This window comes from Aspergillus sclerotioniger (assembly GCF_003184525.1).
Source record: "Aspergillus sclerotioniger CBS 115572 chromosome Unknown BO94scaffold_37, whole genome shotgun sequence".
Classification (NCBI taxonomy): domain Eukaryota; kingdom Fungi; phylum Ascomycota; class Eurotiomycetes; order Eurotiales; family Aspergillaceae; genus Aspergillus; species Aspergillus sclerotioniger.
The window spans coordinates 510-16,112 of NW_020291027.1; the positions used below are offsets into that span (position 1 = coordinate 510).

The following is a 15,603-nucleotide window of genomic DNA, read 5'->3' on the forward strand; positions in this document are numbered from 1 at the left end:
AAAAAGCCTGCATGTTAGTATTCCATCGCGATGGTTACTATATTATATGTAGTAGTTTTGGGACCTTCCTGATGTAATCTGTGTGGAAGAGGTAGAATTATCTTAAGTACTGCATTCTGTAGCAGCGATTTTCAGAGTATATATGAAGGATTGGCTCTAGTGTTCGGGGGGAAAACATTCTAGTTGTTGATTACTGCGAGCAGGGTAGTATGCTGTACATTATTACTACTAGTTCACCCTAATCTATACATTGACATACTCCCCAATTGCAAATTTCAATACAGTCACATCGTATCTCATCATGTCATCAATCCACCGGGTATGAGGCAAGCAACACAGATCCCACCACCGAACTCCATGCCAGCCAGTACAAAAAGCCACAGAAGATCGCAAAAACAAGCAGGCCATCCGGCTATGATGCCCCCTCCAGTTCAACCAGGACCCGCAGATCACCATCCATCCAATCTACATTGCTCGCCGACACCAGCGCCATCGCCCACTCGCCGTCATTCTGCACCGGCGCCAGTCCGTCCGGGAGCCACACCTGGAACTTCCAGTGCGTCGGTGAGCCCCATCCACCAGTACCGTTAATGCTAGCATCGGACGGCACGCCCGGCAGCTGGCCTGCAAACTTGCGCGAGATCAGTTGCTTCAGTGTTTCCAGATCGGGACACTGGCTCGCGGCCACATCGAACCGCGGATGCATACGCTTCCCATCTTGCAAAATATTGACCCGAAGCGAGACATTGGTCGGAGCTGGAGCCGGGCCGGGGCTTGTGTTCATCGTGCCGGGCAGTGGCGGGAAATTCGGGGGAAATGGTTGGAGCTGAGGCTCGGGAGCATGGTCGTGAGGGGAATGGTGGACCTCCTGCTGGGTCGCCAGACTCTCTCGGATAACACGTGAGATCTCGCGGGCGATACTGCTGGCACTATGGGACGGTCAGTGATATACAACAAGAAGTGATAGGTAGACGTACAATTCGTTCCGGGAAGGATGGTTCACATTCCCACCAATGCGCCAACGTAGGTCCGACGTGGCATCAGCATTCAGTATGCGCAGCACGTTGGCATCCTCACACGGCAGCGGACACTCGTAACCACCACTGTGGATGACCTGATAGTGGCTGTCAATGGCAGCAACCAATCCCCGCCAATCTGGCTGTTGCAATCCTGACATATACCACAGGCTGTCGAGCTCACAGTTCTGATTGTACAGTTCATACGACTTGGCAAACGCGTCCCAGTCAGTCGAGTACCCATCCAGCAAGAGATCCGTCAGACCCAGGTCCGTGGGCGGAGCGGAGTCGAGCTGAGGTTGCGCCGTAGGCAACGTGGGCTGGTGTGACATGTACTCGTCTGGGGTATGATGTTGATGCATCTGAAGATGATCGTCGGTGGGAGTGCCAGCGTTGAGATTCTGCAAACTATCCTCAGTCTTTCGTCTCCGGCGCTCTTCGGTGCCGCCGCCCTTCCGGGTTTCCACCGCATATTGCCGCTGACGCTCATTGGTCACCATCCGTCGCAGCAAAGGAATTACCAGTGAGATGATTTTCTGTGAATCCCGGGGCCAAATGTATGTCCTGGGGCCCATGCCCTCGTTGACCACGTTCTCCCCGAAGAACCGCTCGCCATTTCCCTCGATTTCGAGGAAATGGCGCACACAGTTCCACAGGCGCAACTTGACCATCTCTGTATCACCCTTCCCACGCTGACCCACACATTCCCGCCGCTCCGGGTGGTCATCATGAAGCATGTATCCTTTCGCCGCCGCCTGCAGATGTAAAAAGTTCTCCGGTGAAAGCTCCAGCGACGCAAATAGTTTCGACATTGGTGGACGGGTATACTTCTTGTTACTCGACGGTTGGCGGAACAGGGCAGCGGCGGAATGAAGGCCCACAGCGCGAGCTTCGGAGAGGGACTGTGATGGCGCACCGCGAATATCCAGACCCTCTCCGCCGTAATGATGTGGATGCTGGTGATGCTGCTGCTGCTGCTGATGGTGCGGATGATGCGTACCAGCGAGGCCGACTGCAGCGCCTGCCGTTAATGCCGGGTCCAGCGCATCCTCGTTCCTTTTGCGTTTCTTGGTTGGCACCCGAGTCAATCCACCCCCAGAAGGCTGGCCATGTTCACTCATCGAACTCGGCCCGCGCAACTGTCGCCCGCCACCAATTCCGGCCCCGAATCCAGCGTCCCCAAAGCTATCATCCTCCATATGAGTATCCGGCCCGTACCCATCTAGGTGATGCTGAAGACCCGCGGCCCCGGCCGCAGCAGCGACGGCGGCGGCGGCAGCCCAGTCCGAGACCTCCTGTCCTGCAGCGGCCGTAGCAGCCTCCACCAGCCCGGCTAATTGGTTCTCACTGGGCGCATATCCGCTAGTTGCAAGGTGTGCGCTCGGGTCGACATTGGCGGAAGTGGTCGGGTTGGTTGAGAATTCGGCTGCCGAGGTCGACGGGGGATGTTGATGGTTTGAGGTAGACGTTGATGTCATTGCGGTTCGAGTCAAGACGCGTCCGCGTGTGGATGCACAGCCACCGCAACGTGTGAAAGGTCAAGAACAGATTATGGTTGATCTAGAAGTGACCGGGTTGAGGTGCTGTCCGGCAAGGTTTTGCGAAGATGAATAGACCGGAGGCTTGATTAACTAGTCCTACTGTCGCGCTGCACTGCAAAGTAAATTATGAAGCGCAGAAGACAGCGACGCGAATTGCGAAGCAACGGGGTTTAAGCTCGTATCTGCTGTGCAGTACTTGCAGTACTTGCAGCATATGTCGCGTATAGCTTGGTGTTGAGTGCTTGTTGACGATCGGCAAAACAGCACAGCTCAGGAGGACACCTGACACTCCCAGGCAGGGAGAAACGCACAGTTGCCCACGTTGAGGCGCGTGCAGTGAATGGAGGCTGGGAGCCCCAACGATTATCTCAAACTCAGGCGCAACTGCGATAAGTGATTGCAGTGATAGTTTGTTGACCGCGATGACGCTGTTTGGCTGGTTTGAAGGAGGAACAGACAGTGCAAACTCTGCAGGGAAGTTTAGCCACGGTGGAGCCGGTCACATGATCTGGCGGCAACTGAGGCAACCACGGCAGCAACTATGCTATGCTGACGGCACAATCAAGCTTGCTTTTACTATTCATCAATTTGGTCCTGCCAAACTGTCCTAGCTGCAATAAATAACACAATATTTGGAAGAAACAGAAGTACCCCAAAGTTGGCACATCAAGTATCGCTGGCCAATCATATCAAACATATAAGAAGAAATCGTATCTATATCAGGCATCACAGTAAAACACCTGAACCCCAGAAAGGAAAAATGAACAGAAGAATGTCAAGGCCATGTAGTCCAGTAAGGGCTGCCCGCACTGGCTAGAATTTTCGAACATGATCACGTTCAGTGGAGGTGTCAATCATATCCTCAGAATCCATCACCCTCCTTCCACACTCTTCCCACGTCGAGGGCCCGTGCCTGGGGGTCCTTGCCACGTTCTGTGGCATTGGCCACCAGTTCATTGATTAGGAGCTCCTCCAGATCGATTTGGTCTGCGAGCGAGAGGTCCTCCCCTGGCTGTGGGAAGTCCAGATAACTCTCCTCTCCCAGTGTCCCACCCATTCGGGTCAGCTCGATCATGTCAGCCCGGGTGTTCCACCCCTTGAATTGCTCCTCAAGCTCAGATTTTCGGTTGTTATGGCCCCGAAAAGCGTCGTACTCGTCTTCGCCGCCGAAGCAGATGCCGTACCCATCGCAGTAACAGATGTGCTCCTTCACGCAGACGACACTCTCGCCCGTGAACACCACCTGCCACAGGTATTCCCAAATGCGACCGGAGATGTAGTCACTGAGCTCCGTCCGGAGCATCCAGTCGCGGAAGTAGATGAACCGGGCCCTCGGGATGGCCAGAATACGCTCGCGCGACACGGCAAACTGCGCGCAGCAGGGTTGCGATAGAACTTCAGGGACCGGATCATCGGGGAAAATCTCTCCCCATGCTCGGGCCAGCATAACCTCCTCTTGCTTGGTCTGATCTTCCACCAGCGTGCCTGGGTGCAACCAGGCAGGGCAACCGGGGCTCCAAGCACAACGCAGATTCACGTACCCCTGCCGGACCACATATGCAGGGTTCAGACGTCGTAGGAGATCAGCGGCATCGCCGCCAAAGAGATCGTCATTGTGCCAAGCAAATTGATGCGAATGCATGAAGGCGATGATGTCCGGGAGTATGTCGTAATGTTCAATGATGTAGCTCAAGTAGACCATCACCTCATGACCCTTGTTCTTCGGCGGATGCAAGGGTGCCGATGGGTCATTGACGGCGTAGATCGCTGTCTCCCACTCCGGTAGTTCGGACTCTATCCAACTAGTGTCCTCGCCATCGGCCTGCGGCACCACGAGCGTTTTTGTGTATGCGGACCCGGAGGGTTTGGGTATGCCAGGGACGTATTGTGGCTTGGGCGCATACGGTGTTCGAATGGCAGATTCCTCTTGGACCCTGGTAACATTGAGGCGCGTCGACGGAGACGGAGATGGGGTCGTAGCCAGTTCACCCAGCCCGACGGCCTGCGTCGCTTGCTCCCATTGCGTGGAGAGGCTGCGGATAGCGAGAAGCATGCAAAGTATAAAGGCAAAGCCAAAAAGGGGCACGGCCCGGCGCGAGGAAATCATTGGAGACGGTTGGAGATCTCAATCGGGGGAGGAATAAAGATAGGTGCACTGCGATTGGGTGAAGAGCTTGATCAGCAATGGAGCTCAGGCAATGAGCTTGTCTGGAATACCGAGAGCCTGGCCTTGCAGGATTTGTCTCTGTAGAATCCAGCACGGAAGCAGAGAGGTCACCCACCGTGAGTCCGAACGCTACAGAATAGAAGCCATGGAATAGGTCACAGTCGGGAACAGTTGTCAAATCCCCGCGATCTGAAGGACAGAACGGCAAGATGCGCGGCCACAACCGGTCGAAGGTTCCACGAACCAAACAGAGAGGGGCAGGAGGGAACGAGGACCGTTCCTAGGGCAAATTCATGCGACCGGGATTGGATTGGAAAAACGGATTGGTTGAAAAGGCAGCCGGAGGGAGGCATACGCAAAGGATGGCGCAGGAAGCGGGCGGGAGACGCGGGCGGAGGCGACGCTGGCGTCAGCGCTGATGACGACGATCCCTGGCTCCGTAGATCTCGAATGAGTGAAATTCTTGGCCCTCGAGTGAAGATCGATCAATCCTACCATAGTAGAAGGTGAGGAGGACTCGATAGAAGTCTGGGAGCCGGGGAACCAGTCACCCTCACCCTGGAGCCCTGGAGGGCCCCGGCCTGGCTGGAACCCTTCTTTGCGTGGCCGGAGAATTCACGCAGAATCCCCACGGGCGCCACTGGAAGTTCGTCCCGGCATTCGGTGGCCCGTCCTGATTGGAGCTGGCCAGCTACTGCCCCTGGCCCGGTGGCTCCTCCCACGATCCGATGCACCCGATCCATCGCTGCACAGTGCTTATTCTTGTTTCTTACTATTACAATTGCAACCGAAGTGGTTTAATTAAACCAAGTAAGCCGCGATATCGTCTTTTTTCTTATGTACATACACGTAAGGGTCATCGGCCCCTGACACCGACCGGGACGGGGTGATCTCAACTGAGAATGACCTTGCATGAGCCACATTTCCATGGATCGAACATACAGGCAACGGGGTATGATGGGGGAGCCGCTTGAAGAACGCCGATAAAACAATCATTACCCGATATGAGGGGGCAACACCAATGAGATGATTATACATCAACCAAAAAGACACCAGGTATAAAGGCAGAAAAGAAGAAATGTCGGGAAAGGCCAAGGGCACCCATCATGTCTCATCATCAACGGCGTCTTCCACCGTGGCGACTCGTGCCTTTCCCTTCGACGCCGAGTCCGAGTCTTCAGCGTGGTCCGTCCCGTCAGTTCCTTCGACCAGACTGCTCTCGCCTTCGAGCTGGGCATCAGGCGCCAGATCTGTCCACTGTTGCGACAGTGATTCTATACCCGACCCGGTCGCCGTCGACGTTGCTCCCGGCTGCCAATTCGGCAAATCCCGAGAAGCAGAAGGCTCCGGCGCAGCCACACCCTCGTGCTCTTGGCCTTCAGCCGTTGCAGTCGCGGTTGGTAGGGCGGCCGGCGGCGTGAAGGTGTTATCGGAGATCGGGGTGGTGCCGGCTTCAGGAACAGTAGGGGTGGGGTGTTGATCAGCCGGCTGGCTGGAGCCCTGTTCGGGGGAGTGAAGAGGGATGAGAGACCAGCCAGCAGGAAGGTTCAGCCCGTCGGGCAGTCGACTGTCCCCAGCGCCCATGGCGGGTGCACGAGGGTCCGAAATGAACTGACGGCGCGTAGTAATGGACGAAGTTTGGGGTGAGACGGCGGTGGAACTTTGGAACGAGGTGCTGTGTGCAATGGGAGAATTGGCCTGCAGGGTTCGAAGTCGCTGAAGCTCCGTCTGCAGCAGACGGACCATATGGAGCTGGTCCGCAGTGACACGCAGATTGTCGATTTCCTGTATGATTTGTTGCTCCATGTGCTGCAACTGACTTTGTATATCCGCCACATTCGACGTAGGCATGGGTACAGCTTGCGGCGCTGCCACCTGGGGAGGCCGTCCGAACCTAAAGCCAATACCGATCTGCCGCCCTTCTGGGGCATTGACATTATTGGCCTGCGGTACGGGCGCATGGCCTTGGTTGATTTGCTGTTGGAGATTGTGGAAAAGATCACCTCTTCCCGTCCCAAACCCAATTCTAAAAGGCCCAAATTGGTAAACCCGAGCTCTGGGTAGCCCGTCCGCTTGCTCTTCCCTACCAAACGCTTGGTTTCCAGCCGGCATGTTTTGTGCGCCAGCATCGTTGCCTGGTCCCTGATTACCGCCGTCACCCGCCCCCCGGGCCCGAGGTGGCGCAATAACAGGCCGCCGACAGGTCGGGCAATTCTGCTGTCTCTCGAGCCAGCTTCGAAGACAAGCAAAATGCAGAATATGGCCGCAGGGAAGTTTCTTCGGGCGTAGTCTATCAGAGACCCGGTTCCGCTGCGCACCCGCCGGCTGGTGCCAATGTGTCATTTCTTCCCGACAAATGATACACACCTCCTCCCTGGCAACTTCTTCGGCAGTTGCATCCGGATAGCGTTCGTTCATGTCCCGGGTTGCATTGCGGTAACGTACAAAGTCCATGATGCGTCGTCCAAAAGAGCGAATGGTGACCACGACGTCGCGTAAGATGTGAATCGGCAGGCCGTAGAACGTGAAGAGAATAGCAAAGAAGGTAAGGTATACGGTAAGCTTGAGGAAGTCAGTAAGCAGGTCAAGGTAGAAGATCCAGCGGCCCTTTTCTTCCCAGCCAGGAACATCCAATTCCATCTCGTCGATATCGTTCTCATCTGGCAGGTTGGGGGTGTCCCTAACTCCGGACTCCGCGTACTGGCGCAATGACTCCTCCCGAACTGCCCTGATCTCCCGGCGACGCTCCTCCATCTTGGCTTTCAATTGCCGGTGTGTGATGTAGATCTCGACCAAGGAAATGGTGTATCGGGCCGCAGTCGAGCTGGAGAGGATTGTAAGGACAGCAAATTCGAAGCCAAACATGACCATCATATCAGGCCGCGCCTGTTCAAGAACCGTCCGGATGCAGTACCTCAACATGAACGAGTTAAACAGGACCGAGAGGAGCAGTGAAGCGGCCAGTCGGATGTGGAACAGGCGCGGGTTCGCCGGAGGTTGCTGCTCAAGAAATTCCACCCGGCCCTCGCCGATCCAACCCCAAACCTTTCCAACCAGCAAGGAAACGAACATGACCAGGAACCAACCGCCCAGCTCTCCTCGGAAGATCGTCATTGCCAAACATGTTTCCGTCACGGCGAACCATGCTTTCTCGTAGAGCTGTTCCGTTTCGATGGGTCGAAGGGGGCCGTAGAGGAGACGTTGAAGCCAAAAGAGGAAAAAGCCAACCGCCAGGAGACTGATGTTCATCAATATCTGCGCGTAAAGTGTTAGCCTGGTCACGGATATGAAGCCCCAACGTTGGTGCGCCAAGGGAGCTTGTTGGAGTTGGGAACTGCGGCGGGGAAGCCCTACCATGAGATTTGCACTGCTCTGAGAGAGGTATACACATGCCGCATAAAAGTTTGCTCTCTGATGCAGCGCTTTCAAGAAAACGCCAGTGGCCAGGGCAGCCGAGGCCTATGGACAGACGGAGTGGTCAGCCTAGAGGGACGAGGCAGCAGCCTGGGAGCAACAACATACCCCAGCATACACGGCCAATCTCATGGCGACGGTATGAGAAGGGTGGGCGCAAAGCCCGATTTCATGGACGATGGCGTAGCAACGAGGCCGCAACTTCTCAGGCACACATTGACACCGGGAGTAGGAGGAAGAAAAAGAAGGAAGAGTTGGGACGATCGCGTGGACGAGAGAGACGATGATGGAATGATGGGGATGGATGGGGAGGTTCTGGCCAGCTAATCTACTCGGTATCGCCCGTACCTGGTATCGGTATTCGTTACCCAGCCTGGAGTTACCGCCTTGGCATCTGACAGCAGCTGCTTTTCCCCATTTTCAAGGATCTCGGATCTCGTAGGATTGTTGACATTCGGTGGGGAGGAAAAAGAGCGAATGATTGTAAAGTGACTGGTAAGATGCAAGAGTCCCCTCCTGCATGGATGGTGAAGTTGTTCCAAGCTTAACGGAGAGAACGGAGTATACTAGAAGCAAGAACCTGTGTCACCCACGAGCTCCCGCCGATCAGGTGACGGGCAGCTGGCCGGCATCCGGCGTGGCATCCGCTCCGTCATCGGTTCCTCATCATCATCATCATCATCATCATCATCATCATCATCATCATCTACACCGTACTTCGTACTAATATTTAATAGTGGGCAAGCAGCTCCAGCAATTCCAGCACTTCGACATAATCTCGATCATTCCCAGCATTGTTTCCAGGAGTAATGAGCTGAGCCGTTGTCATGGCTTCCCCACGGACTCTGTTCACAGCCAGCCGCTTGCAGACATGGACCTATTTGCTTGGCGTGTGTCCATTCTCCATCGCATTCCTGGTCTTCATCAACTCGTCCATCTCCTTTGTCGTCACGGAATTAATTGGACTCCGTGATGGGGAAGGCGACGCAGTCGGCACTCTGGGCTTTGCCGACGAGCTGCTGGCCCTGATCGCTTGCCCCTTGTGGGGGGTGCTGTCGGACCGCATAGGCGTCCGTCATGTAAGCTCTACCCGGTAGTCGGGTCAATTGAAATCTTATCTTTCTCATGCATTGTGTCTGCTATATAGGTCTGCACTACGGGCTATGCTATCGTTGCGCTTGCCCTGATCCTCTTCGTCCAGGCCAAAAATGTCTACCCTCAGCTCCTGCTGGGAAGGCTGTTGTTCAGTCTCGGGGGCGCGGCGGTATCGACCATGGTCACGGCGGTTCTTCCAGCCGTAGCTGGATCTCACTCAGCACAGCATAAGCCCGCATCGGAATCCCAGAAGAATACCGCTTCATCCTCCAGATTGGCAGGGTTTGTAGGCATGTGTGCGGGCTGTGGTGCCCTTGTTTCCCTTGTCGTCTTCCTGCCCCTTCCAGCTCGATTCCAGCAATGGGGTCTTTCTCCCGCCGAAGCTATCCAACGGAGTTACTACCTCGTCGCGGCTGTGTCTCTGGTCATCAGTGCTGTTTGTTTCTTTGGTCTGAGAAATCTCCCCGGCGAAGAGGGCAAGTCCTGGAGTTCGCTGTGGTCCGCCCGCCGACGCGGGGCGCCTGATGGCGGCGATTCATGCCCGTATGCTCACAAATTCCAATTGCCCTATCTCGAACAGCTGGGCACGGCGTTCGCCTTGGGGTTTCAAAATTCGGACATTTTTCTTGGCTATCTTGGAGGCTTTGTGGCACGCGCATCGTCCGTGGGGATCTCGCTGTTCATACCGCTCGCTGTGAATCACTACTATCGCCAATCCGGCTTGTGCGGGAGCCAAGACGGAGAGGCTGCCAGCGCTGGCGACATAAAGAAGTCATGCCACAGGGCCTACGTGCTCGCTTCGATCCTGACCGGGGTCTCGCAACTAGTCGCGTTGATCGCGGCGCCAGCCTTCGGTTACCTGTCCGATCGATCGCGACGCCGTCACGTGCCGCTGCTGGCAGCATGCCTTGTCGGCCTCGTGGGCTACACCACGTTTGCACTGTTGCCCAGCCCCGAATTCAATGGCGACCACGGCAGTCCCGGCGTATTCGTAGTGATGGGCCTGGTCGGGGTCAGCCAGATCGGAGCGATTGTCTGCAGTTTGTCCGTGCTGAGCAGCGGCATTCTCAGCATGAGCGACGCCAGTAGCATGGAAGATCAATTCTGGAGTGAGCAGAGTGATCCCAGTGAGGATGAGGAAGAAGACTGTCCTGTCACCGCCGCAGAGGAGGACGAGGATCGGCCTTTGATGGCCCATCGTATGGGCCGGAAAGGGCGGCATCTCGCGCATCTGAAGGGATCGATTGCTGGAGTGTATTCCTTGTACGGTGGAGCGGGGATTCTGATTCTAACCAAACTGGGAGGACTCTTGTTTGATGTGCTGTCGTCGGGAGCGCCGTTCTACATCATGGCCGGCTTCAACGGGGCATTGCTACTGGCAGGGCTGGTCAGTGGGTTCATTGGGCACTCAAGGCCCGCTGCACCAGCTGGGTACGGTGCGTAGCGTCGAAAGAGTTTTTCTCTTTTTGTTGGGGGAGGGGGGTTGTTTGGATTTTTGAGGCAGAGCTGCTTTTCTTTGTGATTCTTTGTCCTCTAGACAGGGATTAATTTGTTAGCTTGAATGCTTAGCGTGGGAATAAGCCGCAGCAAGGCTGGGGTACCTGAATCCGACCACGGCCATCACCGCCGAGCGAGAGAATTCCAACCTCTTCCGGCCCCCACGTCTGGCCCCAGTGGCATGCCGTGCCTCCGTTTCAGGTCCAGGGCTGCACAATTGTGGGAAAGTGAGCAGGAGAGAATGATTATTGAGGGAGGAAAGAAGCATGGAAGCAGCCGGGTGGAAGTATATCATCATCTTGAGTGGGACAATATAATTTCCCCGGCTCCAGCGTGAGTCGGCCTCTCCCATCCAACCTTCGCCGTAAGCGCTGACAGACCCAGTGGTCCCCATTACTTCGCCTACCATCCGGGCTGAGCGAGATGCTACTAATTGCTAGCACAATAGCAATCCTCCACTCGACTGGGAGGGTCCTGGAAACCATTGCCAATCGGGCAATTGTACATCCCTGAACCCTTGCTGGTTTGGATGGCTTCGCTCTCAGCCTCGCCGGAATTCGCCCGTCAGCGTCATGTCGATTCTTTTCGCCCCCAATACCATGGACCCCATTCTGTCGGCCCTTTATTTACCTCTTCTCGCCCAGCTTGGATGGCCCCAGACTCTCTCTTCCCTTATCCTTCTCCCGTTTCTCTCCTCCATCCATCTCCCTCTTCTATCCATCCTATACACCTCCATATACTCCCCTTCCTCCAACCAACCAATTCCTCATAATCACACACCATGCGTCTTCAATTCGCCACCTCTCTGGCCCTCCTGGCCACCGCCTCCTCCGTGGTCGCTGACGATGTCGTCTCCATGCTCTGGCCCTCCTCCGCCGACGGTTATGACGCCAAGCTGATTGGAACTGTACGTCCTCCCAACCTATCCTGCCTCATCAACCATCTAACCCTATCCAGACCGGCGGCGCCCTCACCACCCTGGTGATCAACTGCCCTGCCACGGCCTCGTCCACTGGCCCCATCACCAGCGCCAGCGCCGCGACCACCAGCGCGGCCGTCGCCAAGCGCGCGACCACCGCCTCCTCCTCTGATGACGATGACGATGACGACTGCGACATCCCCGCTGAAGGCCGCACCGTCGTTGCCGGCAGCAGCACCTGGTCCTACACCTATTCCGGCACTGATCTGTAAGTCTCTCCTCTCAGCCTGCCCAGCCAATCAGCTAATTAACCCACTTATCCAACCCCAGGGCCGAATACGCCGCCTGCACCTACTCCGGAACCACCTGGCTGTCCTGCGCACTCACCGTCAGCATGGATGGTCAGGTCTCCTCCGATAACGGCGCCTCCAGCACCGAGATCCCGAAAGTCCCCATCACCGTCACTGCTACCGTCTCGGGCACCGGCTCTTCTGCCTCTGCTACAGGCACCGCCTCTGGATCTACTGCCTCTGCCACGGGCAAGTCGTCCTCTTCTACCCAGTCTGCTTCCGGCAGCTCCAGCTCCAGCGCTAGCGCTAGCGCCAGCACCAGCGACAGCGGTGCCATGGCCTTTGCTACTGGCGCTTCGCAGCTGGTTGCCGGTGGTGCTGCCATGATGATCGCTTTGGCCATGGCTTAAGCCCTCCATAGTGGAGATATACGCTATGAACCGAAGACGAACAGTATACCAGAGAGGAGAGATACTGTCAAAGTAGATACAGTACACCACCCAAAAGCATACACTCGCAGGAAAGGGATTCGATAAACTCCTTCAAGCGAACTGTAGTCTATGATTATGAACAGATATATCCCAATTTTTTCTTTCTTTCTTTATATATCCACTGAATGTGTATATTATGATTTAATCAAGACATGAATATGAATCTATCCTTCATGATGACTCAACTCAAGAATGTAACTAACAGTCACCTATAATTAGTATCAGATTATTCATCAATTAGTGCTTACCTCAACGTCTTCTCACTGCCTCTCCATCCAACCGGTACCCTACCCCCTCTCCCAGAGTAGCACAGTGCAATTTACCCCAACAAAATCCAAACAGACAAACAAAGTGAAAAGCCGATACATGCATACCATACGCATCATGCCCGTTTCTTTTAACCTCCAATAACCCCTCTTTCCTAAGCAAGCTAAAATTCTTCTCCCTATTAGTTGAAAGAAGGAACGATGGATCCCGGGTAATACTTTACCCATGGGTGGGTAATGGGTATGCTACTAGCGAGGTTATTCTGCTAGGAGGGATCTCAAGTCGTAGAGTTTGGTGTAGTGGTGTGGGAAGGCTATCTTATAGAATTGGTCTGTGGGTGGATGGATGAATGAGGTAGAGATCTCAGGGATCATAGAAGCGGGGTCTTTACTCCGTCTGTATCTTGTTATGTGTGTCGAGGGGGGCATGTTTGTGTAATCATGGGTTCATGGAGTGAAGGGGATATAATAGTAATGTGGGACGGTTGGTGTATACTGTCCGTACGGTAGATGACTACTGGGTAGGATTTGGATTCCATTCATAGTGATATTCTTCTAGTCGTATCTCATCTCATTGACTGGCATTACATCACCCCTGAGCCGCGTGAAAACACGTTCCCGTACCCTTCAGACCCCTTGCTCCGGTCCTCTTTCGGTCTCCGCTCGTCCGCTCGTACTTCCAGTCCAGCGCGGATGATGTTAGTGCGCAGCAGGCGTAGGTGTGCCTCACGGGAGTAGTTCTCCAGGCTATCCAAGATGGATTGCTGGACTTCGTTCCGTAGGTTGACCTGGTTGGAGACCAGGACCTTCTTCTCCAGATCAATCCGCGCGTCGAGTGTACCGTCTTGGATCAGTCCGATGAGTTCCTCCACAAATGGCGAGTTGGAGTCGGTGGGGTCCGCCTGGCCGCCGACAACCTTAGGGGCGAACATTTTGGTCATGGATTCGAGCGTCACGCGGCTGAAGGGGATGAGGTACTGCTGGATGGACTTGGTGCGGATACGAGTGAATAACGTCTTGATGTGACGCTGCAGGTGGATGTCGAGAAGGTAGTCGGCGTTGTAGGCCTCCAGGATCTCGAGACAGGGGCGGAATTTAGAATTGCAGAAGAATGAAATCGCCCGGCGGATATGCGGCTCGAGCTCAAGGAAGTTGCGGAACGAGTTGTTGTCGAGAACGCGACGTTGAAGCTCGTTTCGGTCCATCGATGCGAGGGCACAGAGACCACCGTATACCGCGACGTCATTGGAGGTGAGTACTTCGTTGTAGGAGTCACCCAGACTTGGGTCGGTGGCCAAGAAGCTATTAGCCGCGTCCAGATACGACCCGGAGTGCAGCTGTGAGAGACCCAAGGCAGCGGACATCTTAGGTTGGTTCTTGGCTTGGTCCTCTTGCTTCGATTGGAGGTTGCGCAATCGTTGCACGTTCGACTGTACACTTAGCCAGTCCCCACGCTCAATTGCGACATTGACAATCTTGAACAGCATCGACGCAATGTGAGTCGGCGTGGTGCAATAATCTCGCATACGAGAATAGGCTTTGGACGCCGAGACAAGGTCGCCTATCTGGGTGTAATGTTGTCCGAGGTCTTCATTGCCCATCTATCAAGCAGTTAGACATTGGGGGTTGTGTCGCCAAGCGCAGTCAAACATACTCTTATGCTCTCTTTGATCAGGTTGTTCTTATAGCCCCGGAGCTCATGCTCGAGCCGATCTGTTTCCGCCTTGACAGACTTATTCATACGATCCACCCAATTCGTGTCCAGAGTAGCCTCGGGGTCATTGGGTGCAGCGTCGGCAAGAGCTCGGACTGCACGTTCGTATCTAGGGACATCCCTGCCGCCCTTGGCTTCTGCAACCGCAGCCTTGAGTGCCTCAACAGAGAGATAAGTTGAGCATGTGCCTATTAGAAGCAATCGATTGAATCTGGTCCGGCCTTAAAATGATGAGCTTGTTAGTCGCGCCAGAAAGGACCAGGTCTCAGGGATTTCACACACCAGTATAATTTGCAATGTAGGACTCGAGTTCGAACTTGGGTGGATCTTCCACGGGGTCAGTCATTCTTCGCCATTTCTCATTCGATTCGGAAGAGCCAAAATACCATCGACTTTAATGATCGGTCCTGCCATGTTCACACTGATGTTGTCCAGATCTGCATTCCCCGGTCCCGTCACTGACCCTGCACTCTGAGCTGAAGGAACCCCATCGAAAGCATCCGGTGCCATGTAATCCATGTTGTTGGCTGTCAGGGTATGCAATCTTGCACTGCCGGCACGTGAGACTATGTAAAATGGCCAATACCGCCGGTCGCAAAGCCAGCACGGGATATCTGCTTAAGATGTAGGCTTTGGAAGTGTGGTCGAGCCTTCACAAGGGCCCCCAGGCCAATAGATAGTATGGTGACAGCAATAGGCTAGTGGAAAACGAGCTGGCATCAAAGTCACTGGATGTCGAGAAGAGCTTCGAGCAAGTGCGGGACGGGCAATAAAACAAGACCAGCTGCACCAAAGCACCGAAAGAAGACGCGGATCGAGACAGCGACGTGGAGGCGGGCCAGGTGGGATGTGCGGGTGAGATGATATCGCAACGGTCACCGACGGCAGCATCATTTGGCCCGATCTATCGGCGTCGCTGCCTGGGGGTATCCACCGCCACCCACCGCCTCAGTCACCGCTCAAGCTCACATCATGTCTCAGATTCTCGGCCTTAGGCTACCACTACCGCACTTCTACATACCATACCACGTAAGACAAGGATATCATTATCATTCCGATGTGCCTGAATAACCTATACCAAATCTCACAGACTGCTCCAGGCCACTTGCTTGGTTATAACATGCTCGAAAAAATTCCCTATCCAGCCATCGCCCATGGTCAATTGCTCTAATCAAACCGGCGCTCCCCGCCAA

At 54.8% G+C, this 15,603-nt stretch overlaps 5 protein-coding genes across 5 annotated transcripts; 2 read left to right on the forward strand and 3 right to left on the reverse strand.

Moving 5' to 3' along the window:
- Positions 1-412: 412 nt before the first annotated feature.
- BO94DRAFT_476773 (DUF3431 domain-containing protein) lies at positions 413-4,664 on the reverse strand (the record flags this gene model as incomplete). Its single annotated transcript, XM_025608615.1, has 3 exons — positions 413-929; positions 978-2,396; positions 3,445-4,664. 3 exons carry the CDS (start codon positions 4,662-4,664, stop codon positions 413-415), a joined length of 3,156 nt encoding a protein of 1,051 aa, XP_025462792.1.
- An 856-nt stretch (positions 4,665-5,520) lies between these two features.
- hrdA (E3 ubiquitin-protein ligase HRD1) lies at positions 5,521-8,588 on the reverse strand. Its single transcript, XM_025612726.1, has 3 exons — positions 8,247-8,588; positions 8,079-8,183; positions 5,521-7,979 (listed from the first exon to the last, which is right to left on the reverse strand). The coding sequence occupies exons 1-3, from the start codon at positions 8,268-8,270 to the stop codon at positions 5,829-5,831; spliced, it is 2,280 nt and encodes a 759-aa protein (XP_025462793.1). The 5' UTR covers positions 8,271-8,588; the 3' UTR covers positions 5,521-5,828.
- A 210-nt stretch (positions 8,589-8,798) lies between these two features.
- BO94DRAFT_261145 (putative MFS transporter) lies at positions 8,799-11,120 on the forward strand. Its single transcript, XM_025606495.1, has 3 exons — positions 8,799-9,217; positions 9,286-11,063; positions 11,115-11,120. The coding sequence occupies exons 1-2, from the start codon at positions 8,966-8,968 to the stop codon at positions 10,675-10,677; spliced, it is 1,644 nt and encodes a 547-aa protein (XP_025462794.1). The 5' UTR covers positions 8,799-8,965; the 3' UTR covers positions 10,678-11,063; positions 11,115-11,120.
- A 391-nt stretch (positions 11,121-11,511) lies between these two features.
- Positions 11,512-12,349, forward strand: BO94DRAFT_550424 (putative GPI anchored glycoprotein; the record flags this gene model as incomplete). Its single annotated transcript, XM_025613493.1, has 3 exons — positions 11,512-11,637; positions 11,688-11,917; positions 11,980-12,349. 3 exons carry the CDS (start codon positions 11,512-11,514, stop codon positions 12,347-12,349), a joined length of 726 nt encoding a protein of 241 aa, XP_025462795.1.
- An 877-nt stretch (positions 12,350-13,226) lies between these two features.
- BO94DRAFT_569360 (COP9 signalosome complex subunit 1) lies at positions 13,227-15,284 on the reverse strand. The gene is made up of 4 exons (XM_025614733.1): positions 14,797-15,284; positions 14,693-14,737; positions 14,351-14,631; positions 13,227-14,297 (listed from the first exon to the last, which is right to left on the reverse strand). Exons 1-4 carry the CDS (start codon positions 14,927-14,929, stop codon positions 13,281-13,283), a joined length of 1,476 nt encoding a protein of 491 aa, XP_025462796.1. The 5' UTR covers positions 14,930-15,284; the 3' UTR covers positions 13,227-13,280.
- Positions 15,285-15,603: the final 319 nt, after the last annotated feature.